The sequence below is a fragment of the Quercus robur genome, chromosome 10 (genome assembly GCF_932294415.1).
Source record: "Quercus robur chromosome 10, dhQueRobu3.1, whole genome shotgun sequence".
Lineage (NCBI taxonomy): Eukaryota > Viridiplantae > Streptophyta > Magnoliopsida > Fagales > Fagaceae > Quercus > Quercus robur.
In genome coordinates this window covers 12,939,933-12,958,494 of record NC_065543.1, presented here as the reverse complement: position 1 = coordinate 12,958,494, position 18,562 = coordinate 12,939,933, and the positions used below count along the sequence as shown (strand labels likewise).

General features: G+C 35.0%; 1 protein-coding gene across 1 annotated transcript; it reads left to right on the top strand.

Annotated features, from left to right (window-relative positions):
• The first annotated feature begins 1,002 nt into the window (after window positions 1–1,002).
• On the top strand, window positions 1,003–14,928 carry LOC126701922 (uncharacterized). Its single transcript, XM_050400371.1, has 4 exons — window positions 1,003–2,190; window positions 5,391–5,655; window positions 13,014–13,191; window positions 14,145–14,928. The coding sequence occupies exons 1-4, from the start codon at window positions 1,116–1,118 to the stop codon at window positions 14,721–14,723; spliced, it is 2,097 nt and encodes a 698-aa protein (XP_050256328.1). The 5' UTR covers window positions 1,003–1,115; the 3' UTR covers window positions 14,724–14,928.
• The last annotated feature ends 3,634 nt before the right edge of the window (window positions 14,929–18,562 follow it).

Sequence of the window (18,562 nt, the reverse complement as noted above, 5' to 3'; positions counted from 1 at the left end):
AGATAACAACCTGTTTATACCTAAGCCAAACCCTTACAATAATAATTTCAACATGTCAAAGGAAACAAACCTTTTTGAAATTGGAAATGATGATGAAGTGAGCAAAAAGTTGAGACAATCCAGAAAAATATGGTGTATGCTAAGAAACTAAAAAGATACATGTGCCAAATATTTAAATAAATATGGTGTATGCTAATTTTTAGGAAAAAGATGAGTCGGTTGTGTATACACTAATTGTTAGAAAAAAAGAAAGTGTCAAAATTTTGAAATTTAGATATATTAATAGAAAAAAAGAAAAAGAAAAAATAAAAGGAATCCGTAAGTCTTGAAAAAGAAAAAAAAATCGTGTCTTAGTGGAAAGTCTTTTTTTAGAATGTGTCTTAGTGGAAAGTTTGGGCCGTTTTTTTTTTTTTTTGAAAATCTAAAATTTAGGACCAAATCTAAAGTATAAAACGTGAAATTGTAATTTTTTTTTTCAATTTAGCTAAAATTTAGGAGTTTTTAAGATATTATTTTACATATCTAACCCTATTACGAGTCCAAACAGGAAAAAATTTGAGGGTATTTTGGATATACAAAATTAGGAGTCAAAATAGAAAATGTCCCTTAAATAGTAGTATAGATATAAATAGATGATACATGAATTGGGTCCATAGGTCAAACTCGGTTAAATCGGATTGGTAGAAAATGTGTTGCGAAAATAAGTATCAATAAAGTTTAAATTTTATTTTTTTGTCCTATATTTACCCAAAAAAAAAAAACTATAAAATATTACAGGATGTTCAAATTCTAGAACTCCTTTTGATCATGACCTGTTATTATTTAGTCTATTTTAAAAGGAAAATTAATGTTCAAATTGATCATTTGCAATTAAAAAAAAAAAAAAAAACTCTACCGTTCAAACTCCACACCCGTAGTGCGCAATCACCCGCACGTGCAAGCCAAACGTGTCAGGTGCGATCATTCAGAGCTTGTATATAAAGGGGTTAAAGCAAAACCCCTTCAAGACTCTAGACATTGAAAACAAACCAAAAGCTCTGTCTCTCTCTGTCTATCTCTCTCTTTCTCTCTCTCTCTCTCTCTCTCTCTCTGTGTTACAGTTTTGGCATTTTGATATGGATTCTGATACTTGCGTTGGATTCAAACGAAGAATCTCTGATACTGGAGACAAACAACAGAGTGTACCTCCACCACAGTCACCGCCAAAACCCTGTACCAATCCCAAGGAAGTGGAAGAACTTGAGCAACATGTATCTGACAACGACAACGACAACAACACCAACAACTTGAGTTTCCTCTCCGACTCCAAGAAACCCAAGTGTTCTTCTCATTCTGAAGCTCCTTCTTCTGAGATAATAATCAATGAACAAAATCAAGAACTGGGTTTTTCTTCCGCTGCTGAAACTAGTCCAAATGTGTTGGATTCTTTGCCTTCTGGGTGTGGCTCTTTTGTGAGAAAGGTTGAGGATTTTGGCCAAGAAGAGCCAAAGAATGAGAATTGCGAGGTGGGTGTTGTCTCTGATGGCGAGGCCAAGCAAGAAAAGTTTGATTTTGTTGAAAAGATTGACGATGGAATCTTGGTTTCTGGTTCTGCCGGCAAAGAAGAGAAGGACTTTGCTATTGAAGGGAATGAAGATAAGTTGGGGAAAAAATTGGAACCTGAAAGTCTCTTGGAAGTGAAAAAGAAGAAACTTTTGAAGGAGCTTGAAGTTGCGTTGATGGCTGAAGATAAAACCAATGCTGAAAAGGTCTCTGATTTTGAGGGTTCTTTGAAGATTGAAGTGATTGATGAAACGGCATTGATTGAAGTGAATGATCAATGTGCTGCAGAGAAGAAAGGGAACAAGAATGGGAAGCAAGAAATGGATGGAAAGAAGGCGAAGCGGTCACGTAGAAGGGCGAAAAAGGCTTTGGAGATGAATGGAGGAGGGAGGCCTAAGAATGTTCTTGTGAGTGGTGAAACAAAGAAGAGTGGTGATGGAACCAAGAAGGTATACTCGAGGAAGGAAATGGAGGCCTTGAGGTTTGCAAACATTGCAGAGCAGCGCAAGATTTGGAAAGAGATATACAATGGGCTTGGGGCTGTCGTGGCAAGGGAGTATGAAGACCTGGCCAGCTCTAAGCATGTCCGCGTGAATTTTGATCCTCGAAACCGCCTCGGGATGAAGGCAGGGGCTTCTCCTATTCTCAGTAAGTTTTGTTATTTCTTTCACTTTCTTTGTTGTTACTTATGGATTTTTAGTTCATAGAATTTTATTTGATTGGTGCAAACCATGATGAATGAACTTTTTGATGTGGATCTTTGTATTAATTCCCCAATAAATCATAGAATTCCTTTCTTGTATCTTGTGTCATTTGAAGTCTTTATTGTTTGGAAGAGTCTATGCCATCATTGCCAATTTTGCTGGCTTGAAGAATTGCGAGGATTGTGGTTTCCATGCAATATAATCATGTCAGTGAAAATTCACTAGCTTGAAGAGTTGTACCAGATTGTGGTACAGTTTGTGATTAATTGTCTAAAAACATTTAGAGGTTAAAGTAAATATATGCGATATAATGTATTCCTGGCAGCACACTTTTAAAAGAAAATTTATTCATGGCAGCATCAAGAATGTGCACTTGGTTCTTCTTTTCTTTCTATACTGATAAAAGCATTACAAGCCATGTTCAAGAGATGACCTTAGATGTCTAAAATCTAATGGTTGCTCAAAATTGGGAACACAGTTAATTTAAAAAAAGCATGCATGAGATAATCTTTCTTCTCTATGTAATGTAAAGGAACATAGCTTGCTCTTGAAGGCCTAAGTTTTTTTTTTCCTTCTAAATATTCTTAGATATCGTTCTCTACTGTATTGTTGTAAGGTATACTAATATATTAGTTTCCATTTGATGTTAAAAGAATTTCCTGCATTGCCTTTAATTTTCTTGGAAAACCTTTATTCTAAATTAAATCTGTTGTGATATTAAATTGATGCAAAGGAATATCACCTGGTTTTGAGGCCATCCAGTGGTCCTATATTTACTTTTGCTTGTGTAGTTGGTTTCAACACGATGCTTAGGCAAGGGATCTATGAAACATGTAGAAGTTTGGGCCCCTTGTATCCTGAACATGCTGGAAGTTTAAGCCCCTTGTATGCAATCTGTTTGATTGCATTGGGCATCCTTTTGTTTGAGTAAAAACATACCTGTGTAGTTTGTGTTTGATTGCTTTCAAATCCCTTTCTTTTTTATTAGTTTTGTTGTCCTATGGATTTTTTATTTTTTATTTTAAATCCCTTCTACCTCCAGTTCATTTTGTCTTTTAATTAGTCATCATTATATATTTCAATTAATCACGTAGCAATTTTTTTCCTGGCTTATTTCAAGAAGAGAGTATATTTTGAGAATTGCAATCAAATGGGCTGTTATGCATGTTATCTGTAATCAACATTCTACCTTCTAATTTGGCTATCCATAAGAGATGTAAGCAGCATTCTCCATCAGATTGTGTTCTGGGTAATTGGTGTACCATATAACTGGTAACCAGTTCCATTCTACCTTCCACAATGATATGTCTTCTTGGTAACACACACTCCATTTGTTTTGGCAGAAATTCCACATTCTTTTGGTGTTTAGTATGATGAAAAAATTCAAATCGACGGTAAAAATACTTTTTAGGACTTAAAACGTTTTATGGAATGGTATATACTCAATGGGCCCCCATGAATAAACTACACTCCGCAAAAAAGCTCTTCAAAGGATGTGTGGTCTCTCTTATCTTTGCACCCTTTCTCTCCATGGTCTGATCCTTGACCGTCGTTGACCGACAACTGATTTTTCCCCAAATAACCTTTTTTTGCTCAAACTAATTGCTTCCCTACTTAAATTTTCCTGTAGATTTTTTTTTTTTTTGGGGGGGGAGGGGGGGGAGGGGTGGTGTGTTGGCTTGAGGCTCCCAAAAATAAAAGAAGCTTTTTTTTTTTTTTCCTGTTTGGAGTCTCTCTCTTCTTATTTTTGGATGAAAGTCTTTGTTCAGATAGTTAATTGGATATTGGATTACAAAAAATATGAACGGTTTTCCATGCGTGCCAAACAACAAGAAATGTTTCCTGCCTTATTTTCAAGGTTATGACTGAATATAGGAAAACAAGTCATTTTCCAGAAAAATGTTTTCCATCAAAACAGAGGTATAAATTGAAGTACTTAGGTGTTCAAAACAAGTTTTAGAACTGGCTGCCCTTTTTCTTTTTCTTTTTCTTTTTTTTTTTTTGGGGGGGGGGGGGGTGGGGGGAGGTTGAGTTTAAGGTGAACTGGATTTACTTCACCTTGTCAGGTGAGCCATGGAGTGCTCATTGTGAGACTGGAACCAAAAGCTGCATTGTTCATGTTTTGAATCTACCTTCTGCTTGATTTAATCCATAAAGTGTAGCCAAATTGATGTGCTAATTCCAGAGGTCTTTGTCAAAGTATTTGGATCTTTATTAGGGTTTCTAGTGGCTTCATTTTTGCATTTACTTCTTGCTGCTGCTCAAGTTTTGTAATTGGTTCATTTCTCAAAATATCTTTTGGGTTCTGTTTTCACTTTAAAAAAAAAAAAAAAAAAGCAGGTTACTGTTTAGGATCTTTGACATTTATTTTTTCTTTGATCATGACAATGTCATGGTGATTTTATATTTTTATGAACAATCCCCTTCTCTTTCCATTCTTGTATCCCATTCTCTTAATTATGCAATTGCTCGCACACCATTTATTGTGCATAACCAGCTTGTTTTTGGTCTGCGTATGCTAAGAAAGTTAGTCTTTCTCTGAGATTTTCCTCTTTCCTGAAAGACACTGTCAGTATTTTTTTCCCTCTTAAAAACATGTTGAGAGTCATAGACATTTCTAAGAGCTTTTCTTCATTCACCCTTTCTCACTTGGTAGTTGGCCCTAATTGTGTCGATTTGATGGTTCTAATTCTATTGTGCACAGGCGTGGTTGCTGCAAGGGGAACAAATCACATCTTCGTGCTTTGAAGAATGGCCTACAGGAATCTGCAGAAGACCTTATGTGCAACATACAACATTTCCCACATAGATCCCTTGATTTGTACATTTGGGAACATTATGGTTGTAGTATACTGCTTGTGTACAGTCTTGTACATTGATATTGGAAGATTTAGGTTTTGGTTTCTAGAAAACATACTTTGGTCATGTGGATGATAATATGTTACATTCTTTTGTAAAGGAAAAGTAATAAAGTGAGCTCAATTGTTTGTCTAATTCATAGATGAATTGCAGATTATTTACCTGTTCACTGTTAGTTGCATAAATGTCAAGAGTTGAACACTTCATTTCCCTGTATTTCCTCTAGACAAGACATTTTGGTTTTCAGGACTATGTGACATTGCTAAAATTTTATGATGCTTTCAGGGGAAGCATGTCCTGAAAATATGGATAGTGATATTAAAAAGATGGAGAATATGGAAACAGAAAGTCTGTCTCCTTTGGATCCTGCATGTAGTCACATAGTTAGTGGTGAAGATGGCTACACAGGTCCAGAAGAAGAGTGCAGTGAAGATGATGACAGTGATGAAGATTATGCAAGCATTCAGAAACCTGCCTTTTTGGTTGAAGGAGAACCCGATTTCGATTCTGGTCCTCCAGAAGATGGATTAGAATATCTCAGGCGTGTCAGGTAGATTCTCTCTCTTTCTTTGTATTTTTTCTCAATAGACTCTTTTTCTTTGAAAAGTAAATCAAGGCTGATACCTGAGCATTGATGTGGAGCTGGTCTGTGGTTGTGGTCAAAAGTGGGCCCTGCATTATTTGGCGTGTGCTATATTTCTGCACCACATGGCAAGATACGTTCCAAATTTGGCCTCATATTAGCAGATGCGCCAAGTTGATTCTGAAAAAGTCACACACATCCAAATATTTTCAGTCTCTCTCTCTTTCTCTCTCTCTCTCTCTCTCAGTCTCTCTACCTCTCGTTGTGTTTGGAATAGGAGGAATTGGAGTATTTTCAATTTTGTTTTTGCTCTTTAGGGGAATTGGGTATTTCTTTCTTTCCTTTTCTGTTCATGGTTAAATACGAAGGTAGGAAATATTAAAATCATAATCTTTATATGCGTTAGCTGCAATTTATTCCAGTGGTGGATGCTTCCTCCCAGATCTCATATAAGATCAAATCCAAATGAAATTTTTTTACAAATCCTTCCTGATGCTAGTGTAGGAAATGGGAGATTGCTATTTCTAACGAGTCATGAGCCATTTACCTTATTAAAAACCTTAGTCCAGAAAGGAGGCCAGAGAAGGAAGGGAGGCTTGAGGGGAGCTGAAGGGGCTACATGTTGCTACCTTTTCATTTTATCAAGCTACAAATTTTAGCTTTAGAAGTCAGGGACTTATTTAGCCAAAACAAAGTGGGAAGCCTTCTATCATTCACCTGAAGGTGGGGGGAGGATAGGAAACCCCTGTGTACATACATACATTAATAAATAAATGCAATTGCTTGGAGAAAGATGTTGGTTCTTGATGAGGGTCAAGTGAGATATTCAATATCTAGAATTGTAGCTTAATATGGCATAAGTGGTTGAGGTTTAAGATACTGTTCTTATTTGAAAATCTATGGCTGCGGTGTATGGAGAAGTATGTCGAGAGCTAGTTAGTTAGCAAAGGAATTCAGATTCAGTGTTAGTCTTTGGGTGGATTCTTGTAAATGATAAGGGGTCTCTCATTTGGAATTTTTTCTTTTGATAGGCAATGTAAAATATTATTAAAAAGGTAGCCAACCTGAGTACATTGGAGATGTACTGTGGGAGCAAAAATTAGGAACCAAAATTACAATAATCAAGTAGAACAGGGAAGGAAAAACAAGAAGAATGAGACAAAGCTACACTCCAATCAAGGAGAGTTTGCGGAAAAAAAAAAAAAAAAAAAAAAAAAAAAACTTAATCTCTAGCATAGAATGTTCACATCCCTCAAAACTTCTAACATTCCTTTCACGCCATATACACCACATCAAGCATTGCGGCACAAGTCTCCAAAAGTCTATATTGCAATGTCGCCTAAACTTACCCCGTCAAGACTCAAACAATTGAATAACCTTATGTGGCATAACCCAGTGAATTCCAAACAAACAGAATACCAATGACCACAAATCATATGCTATGGGGCAACGAAGAATAAGACGATCCACTAATTCCCCCCAACTCTTACACATATAACACCAATCAAGAACAAGAATATGCCTTTTGCGAAGGTTATCTGTTGTTAAAATCTTACCTAAGGAAGTAGACCAAGAAAAGAAAGCTACTCTTGTAGGAACCTTCAATTGCCACACCATTCTCCAAGGAAAAGAAATGAGTGTAGGAGGGTCAAAAGAAAGATAAAATCCACTCATTTAGAATTTTTTCAAGACATTGGAATGATGAAATCATGTTGTGGCTCTTTCTCCTGCAATCATATGGAATTCAAGATTTACAGCTATCAATTGGCGTTTATGTTCTTTTTCTACATATTCCCGTCTGCTGAGTTGGGAATTCATTTTTGAGTCATTCTTTAATTTGGCATGTGCTAATGGTGTACATCTATCCTGGACAATACAAGATGACTTCCAGCACATTATTTGCCCCATGGCTGCCTGAAATTTTTCTTTCATTTTAAACTCTCACCCCAACACTGGGTTCTTTGCAAAGCTTAAACCACTTTTCCCAAGGTTCATTCCTATACACTAGTGACTGATTTGTGCACTCCAAATTGGTTGCTACAGACCCAAGCACACTGGAGATGGACTAAGGGAACAAAACAATCAAGAGCCCAAATTACAAAGATCCTGCAAGTCAGAAATTGCAGAACATGAACATGTTTGTAAAGCTAAACTCCACTTGAGCAAAGTATGAAAGAAGAAAGATTTAATCCCGTGAATAGAATGCTCGCATCTTTCAAAGCCTCTAGTACTCCGTTCCCCCCAAATACACCACATTATGCAATGTGCACAAACCTCCACAAAGCTATATTGCGATATTGGCTGAACTGGTCCTGCCATGAACATAACAACTCAACGACCTTTTGTGGCATAACCCACTGGATTCCAAACAAGCTAAACACCATAGACCATAACTCATGCTATAGGGCAATGAAGAAGCAGATGATCTACCAATTCCCCACATTTTTTGGCCATACAACACCAGTCTATGACCATAGTTCTCCTCTTCTGAAGATTATCTATAGACAAAATTTTACCCAAGGCAGCTGACCATGAAAAGAATCCCACCCTAGGAGGGACCTTTGCTTGCCGCACCATTTTCCAAGGGAATGATGTGATGGTAAAAGGGGATAAAGTGTGATAATATCCATGAACCTTAATCCCTCTATTCTTAGGATACTAAGATTAGTTGTGCTGCAACTAGGATTGCCCAGCAAAATTTTTCAGCATCTTGAAATTTTTAGAAAACAGTTACTTGATTATATTTAGTATTTGTAAGACACTAGTCATGTTGAAAATTCTGTGGTTTGGACACTTGAGGGCACCATACTTGAGCCCAATGTTTGTTTGGATGATTATAATTTGGGCCCTAAGTGGGAGCTAATTTGAGGCCTACTGGCTGGAGCTTACTATTCATGTAACTGTAGCAAACAGTGTCACAGTGCTGAAATTTATATGTTTAATTATTGTGGGTACATCAGTGAGGGTTTTGGGGCCTTCTAGTAATATTTTACTTATTAATTATGCATGGTCCAGATTTGTTTATATCAATGATCAAGATTGAGTGTTATTTGGCTTTGTAATGGCTTGTATTGTTAATATGTTATCCATGTATTATCTGAATTGTATGGCTGCTTTTGAGTGTCTTGAGCCCTATAAAGTGCAATGTATTCTTTTACTAGGATTTACTTCTAACCCACTAGTGTGATGCTAGTAGTTATCCTGTGCTTTTCATTGAATTTTTATGATTCCAAGCATGTGTAATCAAGTCTGTAATCCCTTAATTTGGCCAGGCAAGATTGCAAATCTGAAATCCTTTACAAATCCTAACCCCAATTTCCTAAACACTAGATTTTCGCCTTAACATCCTATGTCACATCCTTAGGATTAAGATCCAAATTGAGGTCATTGAAAGTGAGTGTGGCATTGTGCATGTAGGGGCTATGCCTACCGTATGAAGATTGTGTATAACAGTGGTTTAGTGCCTGGCATGGTGCATTAAGCTTGATTCTAAGATTGAACTACACGCCAGAAAGTCCATTGATGATTGGTATCCTTTGTTGCTTGCTATAGTTTTCACTCTTAGCATGTTGTGGCTGCATTGTGGGGTCCGTTTGAACGTTGGCTTGAGGTGGCTGACCTGTCAATGTGAGATGCCAACTTATTTGAAGAATTTTTGAATTTCTAATATAGTGTGATTATTGGTTGAGGCTTCTAGTTGTGTTCCAATGGTAGCACTTCTTTGTGGCATGAGTGTATTGCAAGTGACTACATGAATTATTATGAGTAAAGTATAATGCTTGGCTTGGTGTAGGAATTCCTCTGTCATTGCTAAGGTTGCATTAGTGTGGCAGCTGGTCCTTTTTATAAGGGAATTTGACATAGTAGGAATTCCTGTTTTAGGCTATTATATAGATTAAAAATTTATGATCTTAGTCTCAACTTGGTTGAGCAATGGGAAATGATTTGTTCCCCAATCCAAGCTGGTTGGCTTAGGAGTTTGGGGGCTTCCTCAATCACATTCAACAGGGTTGAGTTCTTCCCACTTTGGGGGAGTTGGTACAGACACAAGATATAGGCCTTTAGTTACGCATACTTATGGACACATATACAGAGTGAGGACGGCCCAATTTGTAGCCTTATGGATAGAGGTTGCTAATAATTGGGCCAAATGTGTAATCACTTAATGTTTAAGATTTATTTCATTTATGTAATTGGTTATTTTCTTTCCTATTTGGTTTAGGAATTTAATTCATAATGTTATTTTCCATATCTATTAGGGTAATAAGTTTGGAACTAATTATGGAACATAGGGTTTGTATTGTTTTACAGTTTGATTGATTAATAAGATTTCTTTTGGATTTTTTTACCAATGGCTTGGGCTGACTCCAAGGTTATCTTTTATTTTTCTATTCTTCAATCATGTTAAAAACTGATGTAATACAATGAGCTTTGATGCCAAAAGTGACAAAGGGCAAAACCAAAACAATATTGAACCTTGGCATAGATTTCCAAACTTTCTTCTCGAATAGAAAATAACTTTACTTAGTAAAAAAGGAATTAAATTCTTAAACCAAAAATAGGAAAAGAAAATAACTAAATACATAAATAAAATAAATCCTCAACATTAATTGATTAGGCCTTAGGCCAAATTATTAGCAATCTCCATCCAAAAGGCCATTGGTTGGGCCATTTTCTTTTCGTGTGTAATTAGAGACCTATATCTTATGGAAGGTACATAACATATAATAAAAAAAGTTATGAAACTCTACTGGTCTTAATATTTTACTTATGAAAAAAAAAAAAGTTAAAATAGTATATATAGTATATTTTGCCTATTAACTCAAATGGATTGTATAATTGCACAAAGTTTTTAAGTTTGAATTTTACATATTTCAATTTCTTAAAATTTTATATAGTAATTGTGAAAACAATTATCAATGGGATATATGATAATAATCTAGTCATATAAAGTTTAACATTACATTTTATAAAGCTCTCTTATGATTTATAATAAATAGCATTACTATGACAGCTATGATCAAAATAAAGTATTTGGTTCAATAAAAAATATCCAAAAGGCAAAGACCAAAAGTACAAAAATAGGACATAATCTTTATATGTGTCTTGTCATATGTCAACAAAAAATTGTATAGTTCAACACCTTAAGAATAGTGTTTGTAAAGTAAGTCATTAGTTCATGTCATTTTCCTTAAGATCGAGGGGTTAATTTTAATGATTCATATATTTTAAGCCTAAAAAAAGTTATGGATTACAAATTGGTGTTATATGTGCAAATGTAATGGTGAATCTGTAGATAACCTATTGCTACATTGTCCTATTGCTTTAAACTTGTGGTCCCGTGTACTTAACCTTTGCATTTTTTCTTTCTTTTTAATAAAATGTTATCACTTGTCCACAAAAAGAAAAAAATTGGTTGAGTGATGTGGCTGCTGGTTTGATTGCCAAAATATGTGCATTGTTAGGATAAAAAAAGGAGCAAGATCTGCACATGGGAATACACTTCCAATCGGCAGTCAGAGTGACTTCATCACTAGTTTGCCAATCAACATTATGAAATCCAATGGGTCACTTCTTTTGAGGGAAGCTTTCTCCAGTTGTCATACGCATGTTGGAATCTTGATTGATTGAGCATGGGCTTAGTTGTAACTGAAACACATGTTGGATTGAGTTGGTCACATGTCTTGGAGTTAGTTAGGGAAGTTGGTTACTTTCAGCGCTTATTAATTAGTTGGATAAGCTTAGTTAGGGTTAGTTCACAGATAACACATTAATCACATGTATATTCTTTAGCTCAATTAGTGGGCCAATGGGAATGAGCCATGTGTGTGGCCAATGGGAATGGGTATGAGTTATATAAATTGAACCATGTTTCCTATCAAAAAAAAAAAGAACCATGTAACCCCTCATTATCATGAATTAAAGAATAATGAAAGTTGTTGCCTTTGTGCATGTTTTCTCTTGGAGGTGGTGACTCTCTTGAAGTGGACATATTCTCATGCAATTATCAATCACTCATGCAAACCATCATCCATCCAAAACCCTAGATCAATCCTAAACATCCACTTAATCCATCTCTAACCCTAAAACCATTATCAACGATCAAATCCACCACTTAACTTTAAGGTCATTCCCGAAATCCTATGGCTTTAGGCATCAAATTCTAGCTTCTCAATCATCAAGAATCATCAACAAACCCTAATCCCTAATTGTGTTCCTTACATGCACATACTTTAATGTGTGTTTGAGGGAGAGAGAGAGAGAGAGTTTCCATGGTTCCTAGATCTCAAATGTTCTGGTCTGGGTATTCTTTTTTTTGCATGCATTTGGAAATTCAAGTTGCTGCATATTTTGTTTGACAGAAAAAAAAAATTGGATGAAGGACAGGCCAGAACTTCCAAAAATGTAATTATATTTGCTTATGGGGACAGCATGGAGTACCCTTCTTTGGGTCATCTTCTGGGGCCATGGATAGGGGAACGCCACCACCTCTCTACTTCCCTCTTTTTCCTTACCCAAAAGGAAGAATATGTAGTCTGACTGTTTTGGCTTTGCTTATCTTTTTCATCTTCTTCCTCTTGGACAAGTGAGCAGGCATACAAGTTCAGTCTCTGTAGGAGATTCCACACAGTTCAGATGAGCAACCTAAGAGGCAGGCACTATTTAAATTTGTTGGCATCTGCATTAGGTGGTGATTAGTTGACCATGTAGACAATAATCCATTACTAGTATGGATGGCTATGTATGTTTCTTTTGAAGTTTTGTCTAGCTCCAAACATTTTGGCCTTTGTGGATCTGGTTTTTAATTTTGATCACTGCCAACCTGACTGCACATCTGATTGGGGAATTGGCTTTGCCAACTTTTGGAGGGAAATTCAATCTAATATTAATTATATTGAGCTTGGATTTGAGTTGGATCAAGTTATACACTGAAAGAACTGGTTGCGTAACTTACCAATAAAAAAGTTGAAAACTAAAAGTACTGTTTAGGTCATTTGCACAATTTATTGTTCAAGCTGTAAGGGAGGGGGCCCTAAAATTAAAAAATAAAGCACCTAATCAAACATTCACAACCCTGCCTTGTTCTGCTTTATTGAATATTGATCATCCTTGGTCAGGGAGTCATTTGGAGAAGTAGCATCCTCTAATTTGTGCAGAATTTGGAACACATTCCATCAGAAAACCCTTGTTGGTCAGAGAGATTTATTGGATCAAGAGGTCCACCAAATTTATTTATTTATTTGTTTTTTGGGATGGATCTTATATGTTATATGTTGTTTAACACTGAAATTATATCAAGCTAAGCAGTTTTCTCTCCTGTTTAGGTGGGAAGCTGCTCAGATTCCGAAAGTGAAGGTGGCAAAGCTTGATAGAAGTAAATTTAGCAAAGAACAGAGTGTTTATATGCCCCAGATTCCTAATATTGCTGAGTGTCCAGACCATCTGCTACCGCTGAAACAATGGGAGGATGCGTTTCTTGCTGATTTTACAGAGCTGCGGCTGGTATTTTTTTTCCCTTGCCTCAAGTACACTTAGTGCTTGGTTGATTGTGTTATTTTCATTTTTGTTGTGTGTGAAACTAATTATTCGTATGACTACATTTTGCTTCAAGTTGATGCATGTATCTCTTTATTTCTTAATATTATGTGATAATTACCATTGTAAAACACAATTGGGGTTAACTAGAAGTTACTCTCCTGTGGTTGGGGGAAATTAGAAACACCTGCATAAAGTTAGTAAAACCCCCAGAGTTTTGAAGTAAAATGAATTCATCATATTTTCTGTTTGAATTGATAGGTTTTACAATTTCATGTGCATGTTTCACATTAAACACGAAATTTAGCCCTCAGTTAGCTCTTTGAATAGACAAAGCCATTACAGAGTAGGCATTGAGGCCCAAATGAATGATAATTTTGTGTTTGAAGTGACATGTGTCACAGAGGAGAATCCATCAATTGTGACTAAAAGTATGAGGATTTTATTTCTGCTCCTGACAACAGTTTTAGTGATTGTTTCTAAAAGACGGGAGGTAATTTTTATTTGCTCCTAACTGCAGGAAGGTAATTTGCATTTTTCTTAGTTATTTTATTTTATTTTTATATTGCGCAATATGGCATAATGGGTAGAAAAGACTCGCCTTTTCAACAAACTCCATCCACACATGCAGCTTTCTATCTCAAGTTGGTTTTTGGAAATAACGTGAGGAGATTGCCTCCTATTACTGAAGGAAGTGAACAATTTTATCATATTCTTTCCCCTGTTTCTGCAAACACAAAAACTGCATTTTTGTGTGGAAATATTTGAAATAGTTAAATACATGCCATTGCTTAAAATTTATACATAACGCATAACTGGCAATTCTCCTAATGAGTTTTAGGTATGAAACTGCTACATTGTCATTTCTATGTGGAGAAACTGACATTTGTTTTTTTAATACTTAATTCTCTTAATATCAGGCCCTGTCGCATCTTGAGGGTTCCGATGAAAACATTTCTGGAAAGTTGCAACCAGCATTTGTTGTCAATGAAAAGTGTCATTCCGGCCAGCAATTTCAGGATATGGTTTTTGAAAATTTTGATAACCTTGTGACTGAGACAGTCCATTCCAAGCAGCCTCGTGATTGCTCTGGTTCCCAAACCTCCATTGATCAGCCTTCTTTTTTGACTGTAGAGGACCAAGCTTCCTCTCTACCTTCGGAGCATTCGGGCCCAAAAACTTCTGCAGATGAAAGTTCTGGCCCTTTGTTGTCAGAAATCTTAAGAATGGACTCTCTAGCTCGGGTGTCAACATTGAGGAAACGCATAAGCTTGGTGGAGAACATGAATACTCTGTCAAGAAATGATTGTGTGTGGCTATTCACCCTATGTGCAGTAGTTGATACTCCACTAGATGCTGATACTTGTGCCTCTCTTCGAGGCCTGCTTCGAAAGTGTGCTACAGTACGAGCTGCAAAGTCTGAACTTGATGATGAGGTTGTAATGCTAAATATTTTGGCTACAGTTGCAGGCAGGTATTTTGGGCAGTCGGGAAGTTAAAGCTTCCTGGTTAATTGTCTCTGCTTCATGAATAATGGACTTCAATTTATTTATCAAGTAGAGAGGAGAGATGATATATAAGAGAGTTTCACTTGTATTTTAACTGGGGAGATGTGTGACCTTGTTAAAGGAACTAAGGATGAGGCATTTTGTTTTCTTACTCGGTTTGTTTATGGAAAAAAAAAAAAAATAGTTGTCTGCGAAATGCAATTAGTATTAGAATGTTTAAACTTCATACCAAAGAGGGCATCCTAAAGGACACACATGGAGATCGTTAGGTTCACATTACACATCTTTGACCATATGTGGAGTCTCAATGATTTTCCATAGTTATTTGACAATAACATGCCTTGTAACGAAAATAATACATGTGGCCGACTTTCTATTGAAGATCCATAGCAGACCTCAAAAGCCGATAGATTTTGATGAAGATCTACATGAACCGCGCCTTATAATAGGGCATCCAAGAGCCAATCCTCTCTCTGCATGCATGTACAGAAAAATCTCATAAAACAAGAGGGATATTAGTCTACATTAAAAAAAAAATAATTAGAGTATCATTTATTAATTCCTATAAAATAATTAGCAAACATCTTACAGTGCAAAATTGTTCAACAACAATATGATCGTCTTCGTTTTGAATTGATTTAAATTCATACCACCATATTATATAGCTACTTGTGAGAACTATACAAACTTATAAATCAACTCACCCACATTTGAAAGAAGGATGGGAGATAATGAAGACGAAAAAGATTGAACCAACTTTGGAAAATTTGAATTACTTCTTTTAGTTACAATAGGTCATGTAACTACGAATATTTGTGAGTGATTTTATGATCAAAGGGTAGATTTGAATAATGTTCCTTCAAACCAGTTTAGAGGTAAATTTTTTCCTCTATCCTTATATATTATAAAAATCTCATGAAACAAAAGGGGAATTAGGTTATATTAAAAGAAATAATTAGAACATACTAGTGCTTTATATATAGATTCTTGCAACATATTATTAGCAAACACGTTACAGTGTAATTTAGCTCAACGACAGCACTAATTCACTATCCCCTTCATTATGGATTGATTTAAAATCAATACCAAGAAATTTGGGAGAACTATATACAAACGGAGTTGGAAAAATGGAGATGATTAAGACGAAAAAGAAGTTAACAACTAGTCTACCCATGTGTTTTGCACTAATGCCAAAAACAAAAGACTATTGTTGATATTTATAGCATGCAAGTTGTTGCGATTAAAATAATGCAAACCCAAGTGTAAATTATCAAAAGTAATGATATCTCAATGAGTTCGAGTTTGAGTTCGATCTATAGGGAATAACCAGCACTAATGTAAAAACTTCTATCATTAAGCAGAAAATAAAAATATATAGTTGTTTGTGTATTTTTCATTAAAAAATGGAGCACAGTAATATTACAACTACAATTAGAAATTGCAAAATATATTTGAGAGAAATTAATGGAGAAAACCACTAGGTATTCAAAGAACCACCTAATTCTTTGTCATATGAACTTGAATTATTTTCAACTCAATTTGGGTAGAGTTCCAACTCGTCTAATCAAAAGATAAAACAATAAAATACTCAAACAAAGTGTAAAGTAGATTGAATGTGAGTTTATTAAACAAGTAATTCCATTGACATGCTACAAAGGAGACCGAGCATTTAATATATTCTCAAATCATACCACGATCATTCTATATATTCAAAGCTCATATTAAATCTTAAGAACTTTTCAAACTGCAATGATTTCAAATAGTAAAACCTCAATCTCAAAATTCAATCATCAATTAATCCATATAAAGTACATAGAAAATTCAAAGAACTCATAATAAAAAATGTTAGGTTTCATCTCTAATCCTAGCTAGAGATTTAGCCACTTATAGTTATGTAAGATAAATCCACAAAAATTCCATACACCTAAAATAAATAAACAATAAGATAACAAAAAAATGTTCTAGGTTTTTTTTTTTTTTTTTTTTTTTTTTTTTTTTTTTTCTCTATAACCTCAGTCTTCTCCAAAGAAAAAGGGGGAATCCCTCAAATTTGGGATGTCAATCCCTTAATTTTGAGTTTTTTTTTTTTACTGTCAACTTTCAGACAACTTTTGACCTCAAAACGTTTGATTCCGAATTTGTGGTGAACTATATAATGTCAACCTCCAGGATTTTTTCCCAACTTTAGCTTGAACAAAAAAAATTTTTTCTTGCCTTTTTTTTTTTAATTTTATTTTTTATTTCCACTCATCTTTGACCAGTTAAATGATTCAAAAGCCATGTCTCAATTGATCTTGACCATTGGATTCCCTTATTTGCTTAATGTTTGCATGATTAGCTGATTATTTTTTTAATATCATACAAAAGGAAATTGCACGTTTATGAGTATATTTTAGAGAAAAATTTCAAAATTCCACATTTATGTGGAAGTACAGGAATAAAGAAAATATATATGTGATAATGCTTACTAAAACTAATATAATAGTATAATTTTAAGCAATTATCCCTAATTATTGAAATTTGAAGAGAAGAACATCAAAGTAAGCTATGAACATGTAATTTATGAATAAAAAAGTTCTTAGGATTGTATTTTCTTTGTGCCACAGAGCCAATCAATTGCAAGCCAGAATTTTGTAAATTTAAATAACCAAAAAAAAAAAAAAAATCCTAAAGTAAGCTGTAAACATGGAATATGTTGATAAATAATGCTTAAGATTGTGTATTATATTTGCGATATAGTTATTCGTTAGTTCTAAATTATATATTTTTTAAATTATATTTTTTTGGTTTTTCATATTTCAAATCAATTAGGTTAATACCTTCTCAAAAAAGAAAAAAAAGATCAATTGGGTTCATACTAAAATTTATATATATATATATATATATATACACGTCACGTCTCAAACCCAAAAGGATACAAAGCATGAAAAAACTTCTCAAAGTTACCTGTAGATTTTTCCTTTTTGACAATTCAATCCAATTAAATCATATCAAGTACAACATCAAGAATTATCATAATAATTCCATTAAAGATACTCCCAAAGTAAGTCAGGGCTCTATGCAATAATTACAAGGATCATTGGTCACAAAAGAATGGAGGTTTGAATAAATAATTACACATCATTAACTTATCCCATCTGTGGAAATAAAGTCATAATCACTATCATATACAAAAGAATGAATCAACCCTACTCTAGGATATACATCATTTAAATATCTCCATCACAAAAGTCCAACCTCCATTAGTAGTTAGTCTAACTATTGGTAGCCACAAAAACTTGTCTCAAGCCCACTCTGAAAAGTTTGTAAAAGAATGGGATAAGACAAAGTCCAATAAGTAGCATAATTAACGGGAGTGGGAGAAATGCAAGTTTCATGATAATTAGCATTTTTCAATACATGCTATAATTTGGGAATTTCCATTCAATTTATGCAAAATCAATTTCATTAACAACATGACAAAAATGATAGAAATAATATAGCACCAAACTTCCCAAAATAACTATGAAGCTATATTTTATTCATTGTGAGCCATAAAAATATCCAATACAATTTCAAAACCAGAAACCTCACCCAAGGTGCCATAAAGACGGAAATGTCACCAAGACATCATACTGCCACAGACAGGTTAGAACCCAAATACACTAGCATGATATGTACCTCTTTTGGCATGTGGTCTATCGACCCTACTGGCCTCACCCACACTCTCAAGGATCCACACACTCAAGGATTTACCCGTGTCATGCAAAGTGGGATCCTCCGACCTGGCTTGTCGTCACAAAGACGGGGTAAGCACCAACATCACAGCACAACAGCAAACCCACATCAAA

What these genes read in the sequence shown, in the direction of transcription:
- LOC126701922 (XM_050400371.1), top strand. Translation starts at nt 1,116, where the DNA reads ATGGATTCTGATACTTGCGTTGGATTCAAACGAAGAATCTCTGATACT. An exon ending in AGGGGCTTCTCCTATTCTCA is followed by an intron (nt 2,191 to 5,390) that starts GTAAGTTTTGTT and finishes TGATGCTTTCAG; the next exon opens with GGGAAGCATGTCCTGAAAAT. An exon ending in ATTTTACAGAGCTGCGGCTG is followed by an intron (nt 13,192 to 14,144) that starts GTATTTTTTTTC and finishes TCTTAATATCAG; the next exon opens with GCCCTGTCGCATCTTGAGGG.